Source organism: Eptesicus fuscus, chromosome 4 (genome assembly GCF_027574615.1).
Source record: "Eptesicus fuscus isolate TK198812 chromosome 4, DD_ASM_mEF_20220401, whole genome shotgun sequence".
Taxonomy (NCBI): Eukaryota; Metazoa; Chordata; class Mammalia; order Chiroptera; family Vespertilionidae; genus Eptesicus; species Eptesicus fuscus.
The window spans coordinates 31,343,269-31,358,491 of record NC_072476.1 but is presented as its reverse complement, the minus strand read 5'-3'; the positions used below and the strand labels follow the sequence as shown (position 1 = coordinate 31,358,491).

The window sequence follows — 15,223 nt, the reverse complement described above, 5'->3', positions numbered from 1 at the left end:
GGAACTCAAACTAAAACAATCATCTTCAAACCTGCTGGAACCTCAATTTCCTCATCTTCTAAAAGAAGAAAAGAGAAATTGGGCATTTTTGTATAGAGTTGGGCCAATAAGTAGAAGCAATGGGAATATAGATTTCAGCTCAATTTCTTTTTAAAAATATATTTATTGATTGATTTTAGAGGAGGGAGGGGGGTAGAGAACTGTTCAAACCCCCCCCCCCCTTACTGGGGATGGAGCCCGAAATCTAGGCATGTGCAGTGACCTCTTGATTTATGGGTCAACCACTGGACCACACCAGCTCGGCTCAGCCAAATTTTGAAAAGAATGTAAGAAAACTTTGTGACACACCGTCAGATCTGTCCTAGGTTGAGCCAAGTTCAAAGGTGAATTCCCTATCACTCAGAATAGTTAAAACTGTCTGGGATGTATTTGAAAAATGCCAGCTAGCCTGGAAAAAGTCTAAGGTTCAAGATTGCCGGGAGCCAATTCCAGCATGTCATAATTACAAGAGTTTTATCAAAAGGTTGATGAAACTTGGGGGCTCAACAAGGACTGAGTCACATATGTAATTACCTATTGGAGTGTCTAAAGGGCACTTCCCCCAAACCTGAATAGGATGGCTGTCGGCTGCCAGACAGCTCAGGGCATCTTAATCTACATGTTATTGCCTCCTGTTGGCCAAACACCTGAACAGCTGTAGGCTATTCCCCAATCTGTCAATGCTTCTGTACCCTACCCTTTGAAGTGTATTATCTCCACCTTGCCTTAGGAAAAACTGTGTGAATAAAAAGCAAGGGTCCTGAGTCAAGGGGAATCTTTAGCTCCTTTAGCTGAAGCTCCTCTGACCCCCAATGCCTTTCAAAACTATTGTCTCTGGACTCCTCCTTAATCTACGCACAGTCTTTCTCCAGATTGCTGAACCTCTTCTTAATGCTGGGACAAGAACCCCAGCACAAGATGAGTAGTGAGTGGCCTTTTTTTTTTTTTTTTTTTTTTTAATCTTAATTTCAGAATTTTAAAGTCTGGGGTCATATCAGGACTTAAAATAACTGAGCATAGATAATCATGAAACACGGATCTGAAAACCTCATCAACCCCTCCCTAAGACTTTTCTGGCAAAAGTCACTGCCAGAAATTTTGGGAATTCACTTTCTCTGTGTCAGCCAAATCTGGCTAAAATATAGATTTCTGGTCCCTGCCCATTCCCAGCCCCCATCAAGAGCCTGACTCAAAAGGTGCAAAGCAGGGCCCGGGAAAAGTATGTCTAAGACTCTGGGCAGTTGTGTTCTGTCTGGCTTGGGATCCTCTCCCATGGTCGGCAAACTGTGGCTCACGAGCCACATGAGGCTCTTTGGCCCCTTGAGTGTGGCTCTTCCACAAAATACCACGGCCTGGGCGAGTCTATTTTGAAGTGGCATTAGAAGAAGTTTAAGTTTAAAAAATTTGGCTCCCAAAAAAATTTTCAATCATTGTGCTGTTGATATTTGGCTCTGTTGACTAATGAGTTGTACTGTTGATATTTGGCACTGTTGGCTAATGCTCTATACCACATGAGATAGTTCCAAGTGCCCCCAAGCAGCTCTGGCACCCTGTGGGAGGTGATGTGTGTGTGATACTAAGAACATAGGAGGCGCCGAAACCGGTTTGGCTCAGTGGATAGAGCGTCGGCCTGCAGACTGAAAGGTCCCAGGTTCGATTCTGGTCAAGGGCATGTACCTTGGTACGGGCACATCCCCAGTTGGGGTTGTGCAGGAGGCAGCTGATTGATGTTTCTGACTCTCTATTCCTCTCCCTTCCTCTCTGTAAAAAAATCAATAAAATATTTAAAAAATAAAATAAAAAAGAACATAGGAGGCATATTCTTGTTCTTTTTTTACATTTCACTAAAACTATGGTTTTGGCTTTTTGTATAGAAACAGGAACTTATGAAGGATGAACTCATCCTGCTTCTGCCGGAACCAGCACATGGCCTCCTCTTCGCTGATTCTGTTTGGCCCCAATGCAGCCAGTCCTACATTTCATGTCTGCAATGATGAAACCTGGCCTACCCATCACCACATGAAAATCCAGGCTGTAGATACAAATACTTGGGTCATATTTGACCCCCAGATTGATGTGTTCCTGGTTCCCAAAACCAAAGTTCCCAGTATCTGAGAAGTTATTTTTTTGTTAGTTCATACTCTCACATCTTTAGACCCTTTCCAAGATTTCTTCTGCCTGAGCCCCATGGACTGTGCAGTGGACGGCAACCTTTTCATTTCTTCTGATGCCAAAGGAGCTGACGGTGTATCTGGCTTTGGAGAACACGGGGATCTGGCCTGGGAGCTTCTCCAGGACTTTGGCTGGCTGAGTCAGCAGAGCTTTCAGGTGTGAAGCTCCTGCATGGGGTTCTCCTCTTCACCTTGATCTGCACCACGATGAGAAACAGGCAGAGATCCGGAGCCTCATTCTTGAACGTCCATTGCCATGGTCAGGCTGCCCTACACACGTCCCGAGACTGGTCAGACCTCACCAAGAGATAAGCAATGTTTATAAAGCAAAGAAAGCTTCAGCCAAGAACCAGGTATTTACCTGGAACAACTAATGGTGTGGTAAAGGATTTTAGGTCAGTTTGCTGGAATGATTTCATTTCATTCTGTTTTCAGAGGAGAAAGTGGTGACATAAAACTGGGCCAGGCTCTCAGTTGCATGCCGGCTCCTCCCATCTGCTCCTCCCATATCCTCCACCCATGATATTGTCTCACTTTTCAATCTTCTCAAGGATACCAGATTACTCATTTTAGCTGGAATTATCTTCAGGGACCACCTGGCCCCATAAAAGGGTGTCTGGTCAGGACAGGAGGAATTGGGGAGAAGGCTGTGAAGGGTTTGCAGCACCATGAAGAGCTTCCCTACGGCTCCCCCGGTTCTCCTACTTTTCTTCCTGAGTGTCCTTCTTGGAGCTGCCCCACGTATGTAGCTGCCCCACTCCCTTTCGGGATGACTAGGAGTAGAAGCAAAGGGGTGTCTCCAATCTCCTTCCTTTCGCTGTTTTTTTAGGTGGCAGTGAGGTGGCCAAATACTGCTGCTTACAATTCATCCAAAGGACCCTTCCCTGGAACTTGGTGCAAAGCTATGAATTCACTAGGAGCAGCTGCTCCCAGAAGGCTGTGATGTGAGTATTTCTCATCTGGGCTTTAGGGTCCCTGACAGCCGTGTAGTTGGGTGGGTGCAAGCCAGGCCCCTACAGTGCCAGGATGAGCTTCAGGATGGGAACCTGGGAACTTGGGTTGTTATCCTTCCTCTGCCGCTAACAAGTGTGACTCTCCGCTTTGGTTTCCTCACTTCCCTATCCTGTGCCAGGCATGTACCAGGCACTGTGCTAAGTGCTGAGTATAAAAGAGCAAACAAGACAGCCCTTATAGACCTTACATCTAGCATAAGAAAGGGGGCATTAAGAGACATTTTCACAAAATAGATTATCTCAGTTGTGATAGGTGCTTGAAGGGGACAGCAGGAAGGACAGCAGGAGAGGGAGGCAAAACTTTATCTCTAACCTCTTAGGCTGGGCCTGAGAATTAAATTGATAGACAGATGAATAGGAGAAAAGTGTACAGATTTCACATGTACGAGAAGCCCTCATAGGAAAATGAATACCTCCCCAAAGTGGCAAAACTTAAATGCATTTATACTAAAATAAAGAGAGGCAAGTGTGGGAAAGTAACTAAAATGTATGGGGGAGGCCGTAAAGGATGATAAGAGTTATCTTACCAAGCTCTGTTTCTACAGAATTCTCTTGGCCTTGACTCCCTATTTCTGGTAACAAAAATGTTTTTTTCCTCCTGGTACAGGGAGGACAATTTTTTACAGAGGGGTTTTATCTCCTGCTTCCAGGAAGAGAGGAGGAGGTCAGAGAGCCCTTCTTGTACCAGATTTATTTTTAAGTGCCTTTAGCTCAAAATAATCTTTATGCCAAAGTGGCATATTTTGCAGCAGCCTATTCTGCCACTCTGTAGCATAGTCACTGGAGGACCTCACTCGGTGTCGGGAGATCCCCCTGAGGGAGTGACATTTACACTGACCCTCAGGAACAGTGGGAGTGGCCTGGGTAAAGGGGGCAGGAAGGAGCATGGGTGTGCCAGGCAGAGGGAGCAGCAGGCGAGTGGAAGGAGGATGAACATGTCACTGACCAGGCAGACGGGTAAATAGGAGCCAGGTCATGCCGGGCTCATTGGTAGCAGGAGTGAGGACACACATCTCACAGGCTCCCTGGCAGGACTAAATGAGCTACTATGTGCAAAGCATTTACTGCTGTGTCTACACGCAGTGAATGTTCAAAAAATGTTGTGTAAGTGGCAGAATTTGGGCACATCACTGCCACATGCAGAGGTAGGGTGACAACCCAAGTTACCAAGATTCAACAAAAACATCTTCAAGTGCAACTACACAGGGAGCAGCAGGTCACGGCTCCCCTGGACATGGGTTCCTGAGCATGAGAGAATGGTGCAGAGAGGAAGAAGGGGTTCTGGAGGGCAACCTGAATGCCAGCATTCTGAGACAGTTAAGGAAGGGAAAGAGACACTCAAGAGCCTAGATATGGATGGGGGTTCTCTGGGGCTCAGGATGCTATGGGCCTCTCATTTGTGTCTTAATTGGCTTTCTGGTGCTTTAAGGTCATCAACACTTAACCAGCAGCTGGCAAAGAGCCCTGAGCTGGACTCAAAGCAATGGCTCTGTCACTTACAAGCTGTGTGACCTTGGGCAAGTCAAGTTTCCTGTAAAGGGAAGGTGAGAGGTTTTTGTGGATCCAAAATTCCACAGGGCTTGGCTGGGTGTTTGTGGTCCGATGGTGCTGGAGCTGGAACAGCTGGGGCTCATGGCATCTCTCTCTCTTCAGGGCCTCTCTGTGTGGTCTCTTTGTTGGGCTAGTTCGGGCTTCCTCACAGTATGGTGACCTGGGGTAGTAGGACTCCTTACAAGGTGGTTCAAGGCTGCAGCATAGATGATCCAGTAAAACCAGGCAGAAGCTCCACCATCTCTTCTGACTTAGCCTATGAAGTCACACAATGTCACCTCTGGTGTGTGAATTATACTCTGTTGGCTGACGAGCCACTAAGGCTGGCCTAAATTCAAGGGGTGAGAACATAGACCTCCATCTCTCAATAGGAGCAATGGCATGCTTTCATTTGTCCAGAAAGTTCTTCCTCTCTCTTATTTTCCATTCTCTTGGCTTTTCTCCCCTGTGTGCCCTGGGGCCCTTCTGAGAGCCCTGAAAACATTGCTGGGCGCTGCAAGGTGCTCCAGGCTAGAACGACCCCATCTATGCTCTCGTCATGTCTGACGCTCAGGGTGCATGAGGCTGGAGGAGATTCAGGGACATTAACCACAACCCCCTTCTTAGTGCGATCACAGTGGAAATCAGGAATCATATATAAGGAATGCAGGAATCATGGCAAACAACCCACGATAATGTGGTTATGAATTAAGTGGCATAATGTTTATAAGGTTTCTTTTTGGGGGTGATGCAAATGTTCTAAAATTGATAGTGGTGATGGTTGTTCCATCTATGGATATACTAAAAACCACTGAGTGATAATTATATACTTTAAACTAGAGGCCCGGTACATGAATTTGTGCACCAGTGGGGTCCCTCAGCCTGGCCTGTGGGATTGGGCCGAAACTGGCTCTCTGATATCCCCCGAGGGGCCCAGATTGTGAGAGTGTGCAGACCAGGCCAAGGGACCCCACCGGTGCACAATCGGGGCCAGGGAGGGACGTGGGAGGTTGGCCAGCTGGGGAGGGACTGCGGGAGGGCTCCAGGGTGTGTCCAGCCCATCTTGCTCAATCCCGATCCAGGCCCCAGGAGCAAACTTATAGCGACTGGTTGACCGGTCGACTGTCTGCCCCCTGGTGGTCAGTGCACATCATAGTGAGTGGTTGAGCGGCCTTAGCATATCATTAGCATATTACACTTTGATTGGTTGAACGGTCCACTGGATGACCGGTCACTTAGCATACTAAGCTTTTATTATATAAGCTGAGTGAATTGTATGGTGTGTGAATTATATCTCAGTAAAGCTGTTAGATTAAAACAAAAGAGTTAAGAGGCAGGGTACAAGGTACATTCTTTGGACTAGAGTGGGTGGAAAATGTTTCCTGAGGGAGGTGGGCCTGGAAGCGTGGTTTCCAGCGGAAAGTGATGTTTCCGACAGGAGGGAGGGCAAGGGCCAGAAAAGGGAGCAGGAACCGTGTGTCAGGGGTGTGGGAAGGCTGGAATATGAGTCAGGCAGCTGCCTCTCCAGCCCTTTCCAGGAGGCTAAAGTCAGTATTGACTGTCAGCATCTCTTTCCCACAGATTCACTACCAAAAAAGGCAAGAAAGTCTGTGCACAACCAAAGGAAAAATGGGTGCGAAGATATATTTTGTTACTGAAAGCTCAACAAAATTCGACACTGCTGAATTTTCAGCCCAAGGACACCTGAACCCTGCTGTCCTTGGCAGAGCATGGAGAATTTCTTCAAAAGAAGGCTCCGTGGGCCTGGTGGGGAGGAAAGGTATTTTCTACCAGTTTTTGTTGACGAAGGTTTTTTGTAAAGATTTGACTTGCTCATAAACATTCTTATTCAATAAACCTGAGTTTTCTTCCAAGAAAAGAAACTGAGTCAATATTTTTAAAAATATGTTTTTATTGATTTTTAGAGAGAGAGGAAGGGAGAGGGATAGAGAGATTGAAATATCATCAGAAACATGATTGATCAGATCAGCTGCCTCTTGCTTGCCCCCCACTGGGGATGGAGCCTGTAACCTTAGTGGGCAAAACTGAGTCAACATTTACAGCTGACTTCCTGGTAGGTCCCCAACCCCTGAACTGACCCCGGTGTTGAATTCTACCTTTATGTTTTTGTGTCAAAAAATCATGGACAAGTATAATACATTTTGGCAAAATGCCCATTAAATGTTTTAATGTTATTTGGACAGGTAAGTTTATGTTACTTGGAAAATTCTGTGTAACCCCTCATAGCCTGTTGGTGCTGGGTAAGTGAACTGCCTCCATATTTGGCAGTGTTTTCTCATACGGTATTATTAATAAACATGAGTTTATCTACCTACCAACCCTAAGGTGCCTGTGTCTATATAGCCTAAAAAAAAATTTAAAACATAATTATAGATTCACAGGAAGTTTCAAAAATAGTACAGAGAGTTTGGGTGTATCTCTTACCCAGCTTCCCCCAACAATTACATTTTACATAATTATAACACAATATCAGACCCAGGAAATTGATATTGATATAGTGTTTGTGTGGTTCTATCATTTTATCCATGTGTAGATTTGTGTAACCACCGTTACAACCAAGATACAAGAAATATTCCATCACCACAAAGATCTCCCTCGTAGTATCCCTTTATAGTCAGTCACTCCTCACCTCATCACCATCATTAACCTCTGGCAACCACTACTCTGTTCTCTTCTATAATCGTGTCATTTCGAGAACATTATATAAATGGAATCCTATACTAGTAATATCTGACCTTTTGAGTTTGGGTTTTTTTTTAACTTCACACAATGTATCCAACTATTGTGTGTGTCAATAGTTCATTGTTTTTCACTAATGAGCAGTGCCAATTTACATTCCAACCAACAATGTATGGTCTGGTTTCTGGGCATCCTTGCTAGCATTTGGTATTGTCATCATTTTTTTTTTTTATTTTACCTGTTCTAAAAGGTGAGTAGTGATAAATCGTTGTGGTCATAATTTCCACTTCCCTTTTGGCTCGTGATATAGAGCTTCTCATGTGCTTATTTGCTATCCATATATCCTCGTTGGTGAAATGTCTCTTGTGTTTTTGTCCATTTTCTAATTAGACTGCTTGTTTTCACTGTTGAGTTTTGATACGAGTCCTTTATCAATATCTGGTTTGCAAATACTTTTTCCCAGTTTGTAGTTTATCTTTTCATCTTCTTAATGGGGTCCTTCACAGATCACAAGACTGAATTTTGATGAAGTTTAATTTATTTATTTTTCTCCTTTTATGAATCATGATATATATATATATATATATATATATATATATATATATATTTGATTTTTTACAGAGAGGAAGGGAGAGGGGGAGAGAGCTAGAAACATCGATGAGAGAGAAACATCGATCAGCTGCCTCCTGCACACCCCCTACTGGGGATGTGCCCACAACCAAGGTACATGCCCTTGACTGGAATCGAGCCTCAGACCCTTCAGTTCACAAGCCAATCTTCTATCCACTGAGCCAAACCGGTTAGGGCATGAATCATGTTTTTAGTGTCATCCCTACGAACTCTCCACCAAGCTGTAGGTCCCAAATATTTTTTTCTATGTTTTTCCTAAAAGTTTTCTAGTTTTCCATTTACATTTCAATCTATCGTGCATTTTGGGTTAATTTTAAAGTATATATATATATATATATATATATATATATATATATATATATATATATATATATATATATTTTACTTTTTACAGAGAGGAATAGAGAGTTAGAAACATCGATCAGCTGCCTCCTGCACACCCCCTACTGGGGATGTGCCTGCAACCAAGGTACATGCCCTTGACTGGAATTGAACCTGGGACCCTTCAGTCCACAGGCCAATGCTCTATCCACTGAGCCAAACCAATCAGGGCTTAGGTATGAGGTTTAAGTCAATGTTGGTTGGTTGGTTTATTTGCCTATGGATAATCAATTGCACCAGCACTATTTATTAAAATGACTATTCTTTCTCCATTGAATAGTTTTTGCACTTCTGTTCTTGTGTGGGGTTATTTCTATCCCATTTGCTCCATAATATAATCAATTTTAAAATTTTATTTTTCTTGAAAAATAATTGCCACACCATAAAATTAACCATTTAAAAATGTACAATTCAGTGACTTTTTGCATATTCACAAGGTTGTGCAACCATCATCACTATTAATATTCTAGAGTATTTTCACCGCCCCCCTCCCCCAATGAAACCACATATCCCTTAGGATTCACTCCCTATTCTCTCCTCCCTTCAACCCTAGAAAATACTAATCAACATCTGTCTCTATGGATTTTTCCTATTCTGGACATTTCATATAAATGGTATTATATAATATGTGGCTTTTGCATCTGGCTTCTTTCACTTGGCATAATATTTGCAAAGTTCATTCATGTTGTAGCACATAACAGTTCTTCATTCATTTTTATGGCTAAATAATACTCCATTGCATACCAACTTTTGTTTATTCATTAGTTGAAGGACATTTGGTTCTTCCCCCATTTTTTGTCTATTATGAATAATGCTGTACATTGGTGTACAAGTTTTTGTATGAACATATGTTTTCATTGTCTTGAGTATGTTAGAAATGCTCTCAACAATGTCGCAGGAATGAGACAAACACTCGACACTGGATTGGCAAGGCAAATTTACTTCTGCGAAGAAGGGTGCTCCTGCCAGCTGGAAACCATGGGCAAAAGCATACCAACCGGGAAGTCCGATGGGGTTTTATTTCCTGATGCGGGGTCTGCCCTGCCCCTCACTCTGAACTCTGACCTGATTGGTCAGGGTTCAGAGCTTGGATTCCCATTATTGCACGATTGGCTAATTCAGAGGAAGGGAAAGGTAAGGCAGAACCTAAGATGGCACCCGCCCCCCTCCCGAGAGCCTGAAGGTCATACCAAGATCTCAGAACCTAAGATGGTGGCCCCCTGAAAGAATCTGAAGGTCATATCAAAATGGCGGGACCTAAGATGGTGGTGAGCTCCTTTCTTTGACAGAAAAGATTGCTGGTTCACTCTTACAAGTACATATGTATGGGCGAAATTGTTGGGTGTGTGGTAATTCTATGTTCAACTTTTTGAGAAACTACCCCAAACTGTTTTCCACAACAGCTGTATCAGTTTACATTTCTACCAGCACTGTATGAGAATTCCAGTTTCTCCATACCCTGTCACGTTATTGTCTGTTTTTGATGATGCTCATTTTAGTAAGATGTGAAGTGGTATCTCACTGTACTTTGGATTTGTATGTCCCTTATCCTATCTAATAAAGAGGGAATATGCTAATTGACCTTTATGCGTGACAAAGATGGCGGCGCCCACAGCCAATAAGGAGGGAATATGCTAATTGACTGTCCCACCCTCAAAGATGGCAGCGCCTACAGCTAGTAAGGAGAAGGAGGGAATATGCTAATTGACTGCCAGACCCTCAAAGATGGCAGTGCCTACAGCCAATAAGGAGGGAATATGCTAATTGACGTCCATGCCCTCAAGATGGCGGCACCCAAAGCCACAAGATGGCTGGCAGGGGAGGGCAGATGTGGGTGACCAGGCCTGCAGAGGAGGGTAGTTAGGGGTGATCGGGCCAGCAGGGAAGCAGTTAGGCGTTGATTAAGCTGGCAGGGGAGTGGTTAGGGGGCAATCAGGCAGGCAGGCATGCGAGCAGTTGGGAGCCAACAGTCCTGGATTATGAGAGGGATATCTGACTGCTGGTTTAGGCCCAATCCTGCACGGATCCTGCAGAGATCGGGCCTAAACTGGCAGTCGGACATCCCCCAAGGGGTCCCAGATTGGAGAGGGTGCAGGCTGGGCTGAGGGACACCCTCCCTCCCCCATTGTATGAATTTTGTGCACCGGGCCTCTAGTGACTAATAATATTGAGCATCTTTTCATGTACTTATTAGTAATTTAGATATCTTCTTTGGAGAAATGTCTACTCAAATTTTTTTACCTTTGTCTTTTCATTGTTGAGTTGTAAGAGGTCTTTATATATTCTGGATACTAGGCCCTTATTAAATATATTATTTACAAATATTTTCTCCCCTCCTGTGGGTTGTCTTTTTACTTTCCTGATAGTACCCATTTAATGAACAAATTTGTTAATTTATCTATTTTTTTCTTTAGTTGCTTGTGATTTTAGTATCATTGTTATATCTAATCAAATAATTGAATCCACACCCCCTCCCCTGGGAACTGACATTTAGACCACTTCACAACTGACATTCCCTTTTGCTTAGGCCATATTCCACTTGCTAAGAACCTGCCCAGAAAAAGCCCACTTAGAGTCCTTTAAAATCTCTGACTCCCTGTCCCTGGGTGCTGATGCCATTATGGGGCTCAGCCCATCTGGTTTTCCAGATGACCTAATAAATTCATAATTCTTTACCACTTTTGGCCTAGTGCATTTCACCTTCAGTGACCCTAACAGTCATAGCTAGGAAACCTCATAGCAGGCATCCCGCCCCACCCCAGCCGCTCCGCACCTTCGTGTGTGCGCTGCCCAGAGGCCTGGAGTGGCCAGGGCGGGGCTGAATGCCTGCATCATTGCCATGGCGATGACGCAAGCATCCCAGTCCGGCCACCACCATCTTTGTCACGTCAATTTGCATATTCACTCCTTATTGGCTGTGGGTGCCGCCATCTTTGTCACAGAGTGATGGTCAATTTACATATTCTGTCTTTATTAGATAGAATTCTGTGAAGTGGGTGCAATGGATTTTTGTATGTTGATTTTGTTTTCTGAGACCTTGTTGAATTCACTGCTTAGTTCTAGGAATTTTTTGGTAGATTCCTTGAAATTTCATAAGCACATAATTGTGTCAACTGCATATAGGGGCAGTTTTATTTCTTATTTTTTTATCTGTATTCTTTTTATTTCCTTTTTTTTCTTTCTTGTACTTGCTAGAATTTCAAGTACTATATTGAATAACTGTTGAGTGTGGACATCCTTGCTTTGTTCCTAATCTCAGGGAGAAAGCAGCCTTTCATCATTAAGTATGATGTTAGTTGTAGTTTTGGTGTTTTTGTTTTCATTTTAACTTTTTAAAAAATGAGTTGAGGAAATTCCCCTCTATTCCTATTTTAGAGAGTTCTTATCATGAATGGGTGTTAATTTTTTCAAAAGCTTTTCTGCATCAATTTAATTACTGATTTTTCTCTTTACATATTGCCTAATTCAATTTGCAAGGTTTTGTTAAGGATTTCTGTGTCTATATTCATGGGAGATATTGGTCTGTAGTTCTTTAGTTCTCTCTCTCTCTCTCTCTCTCTCTCTCTCTCTCTCTCTCTCTCTGTATTTACTGTCTTTGGTATCAGTAATTCTAAATAAAATTAATTAATTGGGAAGTGCTCCCTCAATTTCTACTTTTTATAAGTGATTATATAGAATTGGTATTAATTTCTTTTCATTTTTTTAAAATTACTTTATTGATTAAGGTATCACATATTTGTCCTCAACCCCCCCACCCCATTCCCATCCCAAACCCCTCCACACGCATGCCCCCACCCCCCTGTTGTCCATGATCACTGGTTAGGCTCATATGCAAGCACACAAGTCCTTTGGTTGATCTATCTCCCTTATCCCCACCCTCCCCTACCTTCCCTCTGAGGTCTGACAGTCTGATCGATGCTGTTCTTGTTCTTCAGTCTATGTTGTTCATCTTTTCCCCTAGATGAGTGAGCTCATGTGATACTAGGAATACACTTATAGGAACTGAAAATGAGACAAGCAATAATGGTTATGCTGAGAGGCAAATGAATCAGTCTGTAGTGAGTTTCTTTCTGGGCCAACAGTTCTTTTGAGTCCCAATTTCTATGTCCAACAGTTCTTTATGTGTACACTAGTGTTCCCGTTGCAGGAAGAATCCTGCAATAGGGTTTCCTGCTGCACTCTACCCCACCACGTCTGTGCTCCTCCCTTCTCCCCCGCCCCGCCTCCGCTCCTCCCTTCTCCTCCCCCCGGCTTGCTTGCTTCTCCGCAGCTTTGCTCCCTTCTGCAGCTCTTGGCTTCTTTCCACGCTGTCTTGATATGCAAATTAACCTCCATCTTGGCTGGGGTGATTTGCATACTCATCCTGATTGGTTGGTGGGCGTGGCTTGGCTTGGGTGTAGCAAAGGTGTGGTCAGTTTGCATATTTGTCTATTATTAGGTAGGATAACAGCAATGATATCTCAGTTCTGGATGGTGGACAAATGGTGGTAATGCAGGTCCGACCCTCTCTGGTTTGGTCCTGGGAAATCTGCAGTGACGCACATCTGCTGACTGCTAGTATGGCAAGGCATCGTCAGCGTCTTCCATCTCTGGACTGTTTCTCTTCTGTCTTCATGGCTGGAGCACTGCTGTCATTTCCTCTCTGTTGCAGGAATCCACATGGTCTTGGAGTTGATTTCTGAAAATATACAAACATATTCTCGACCAAAAGTTAATAAAGGAATCTTTTCTATAAATTTGACTTGCGATCCTTTTTCATTTTTTTGCCCAAACGATTTTCCTTTGGCTTGTTTTGACACCATGTATGTTTTACCTGGGTGTCTTGCTGTTAGCATTACAAATGAAAGTTAATTTTCTAAAGTAAAATTTTTCTAGATGTAATTTATTTACAGGATATTTTTCCTTACATGATATTTTTCTACTATCCCCCCTTTTTTGGTTTAAATATTAGGAGGCTTTTGGAAATTTTATGCTGTAATCTTGATAGCTTTTAAATTTTACTTTTTTGCACTAAAATGTGACTGCTTTAGGTTCATTATATGTTATGCAATTTTACCATGAGATGAACTACCAATAAAAATTTTAGTTAACACTTTAGGAACAGCTTTTTTGTCCAGTACAATTGATTTTTCTAGAATATTCGCTTATTTCCAATCGAAATGGCCAATCCTTTTCATTTTTTATTATATTTTTTGTAACTCCAGTGACCAGACATTACATAACTTAATATGTGATCATCCCAATAAATCCCACACCCATCCAGCACTATGCCTAGTTATTAGAATACTAGAGGCCCAGTGCACAAAATTCATGCGGGGGTGGGGGGTGGGAGGGTTCCTCAGCCCGGCCTGCACCCTCTCGCAATCTGGGACCGCTGGCTCCTAACCACTCTGCCTGCCTGCCTCATCACCCCTAACCACTCACCTACCTGCCTCATCACCCCTAACCACTCACCTGCCTGCCTGATCACCCCTAACCACTTGCCTGCCTGCCTCATAACCTCTAACTGCTCACCTGCCTGCCTGATCACCCTTACCGCATCTGCCTTGGCCCCCGCCACTATGGCTTCATCCGGAATGATGTCCAAAAGGTCCGTTCGGCTCTCTGGTCTAATTAGCATATTATGCTTTTATTATTATAGATTATTGACTATATTTCCTACACTGTACTTTACATCCCTATGACTAGTCTGTAACAACCAATTTGTATTTCTTAATCCTTTCACCCTTCCTCCCCATCTGGCAACAAACAAAAAGTTCTCTATATCTATAAGTCTGTTTCTGTTCTGCTTGTAGATTCAATTGTTAATAGATATGTATTTTTGCCATTTTATTGTTCATATTTTTTATCTTCCCTTCTCCTCCTCCTCCTCCTCCTCCTCCTCCTCCTCCTCCTCCTCCTCTTCCTTCTTCTATAAACCCTTTAACATTTTATATAATACTATTTTGGTGGTGATGAACAAATTAGGTGTTTGTTTTTTTTTAATCTGGGAAGCTCTTTATCTGACCTTCAATTCTAAATGATAGTTTTGCAGAGTAGAGTAATCTTGGTTGTAGGTCCTTGCTTTTCATCATTTTTAATATTTCTTGCCTCTCCCTTCTAGCCTACAAAGTTTCTGCTGAGAAATCAGCTGACAATCATATGGGAGGTCTCTTGGAAGTAACTGTTTTTCTCTTGCTGCTTTTATGATTCCTTATTTGTCTTTAACCTTTGGCATTTTAATTATGATGTGTCTTGGTGTGGGCCCCTTTAGGTTCATCTTGTTTGGGGCTTTCTGCACTTCCTGGACTTGTTTGTCTGTTTCTTTCACCAAGTTAGGGAAGTTTTCTGTCATTATTTTTTCAAATAAGTTTTCAATTTCTTACTCTCTCTCTTCTTCTTCTGGCACCCCCATGATGTGAATGTTAATATGCTTAAAGTTGTCCCAGAGGCTCCTCACACTACCCTCTTTTTTTTTTTTTTCTTCCCTGATTAGGTGTTTTTTTGCTTACTTATATTCTGAATTGCTGGTTTGATTCTCAGCTTCATCTCTTCTACTATTGATTCCCTGTAAATTATTTCAGTTAATGTAGCCTTCATTTCTAACTGGTTCTTTTTATGCTGTTGAGGTCCTCACTAAGTTCCTTGATCATCCTTATAACCAATGTTTTGAACTCTGCATCTAGTGACTGCTTATCTCGATTTTGTTTAGTTCTTTTTCTGGAGTCTTGTTCTGTTGTTTCATTTGGGCCATGCTTCTCTGTCTCCTCATTTTGGCTG

The 15,223-nt window shown here is 42.9% G+C and overlaps 1 protein-coding gene across 2 annotated transcripts in view; it reads left to right on the top strand.

The window, feature by feature from the left end:
• Window positions 1–2,741: 2,741 nt before the first annotated feature.
• LOC103286030 (C-C motif chemokine 26) overlaps window positions 2,742–15,223 on the top strand; it is a 41,245-nt gene continuing 28,763 nt past the window's right edge. The window contains exons 1-3 of one of the 2 annotated variants that reach the window (XM_054714853.1): window positions 2,742–2,951; window positions 3,040–3,154; window positions 6,335–6,466. In XM_054714853.1, the coding sequence (XP_054570828.1) occupies window positions 2,879–2,951; window positions 3,040–3,154; window positions 6,335–6,461 (315 nt within the window). In that variant the 5' untranslated portion in view covers window positions 2,742–2,878 and the 3' untranslated portion in view covers window positions 6,462–6,466. Of the gene's footprint in view, window positions 2,952–3,039; window positions 3,155–6,334; window positions 6,611–15,223 lie in introns of those variants that run through there. The other variant, XM_008141464.3, reaches the window with a different exon arrangement.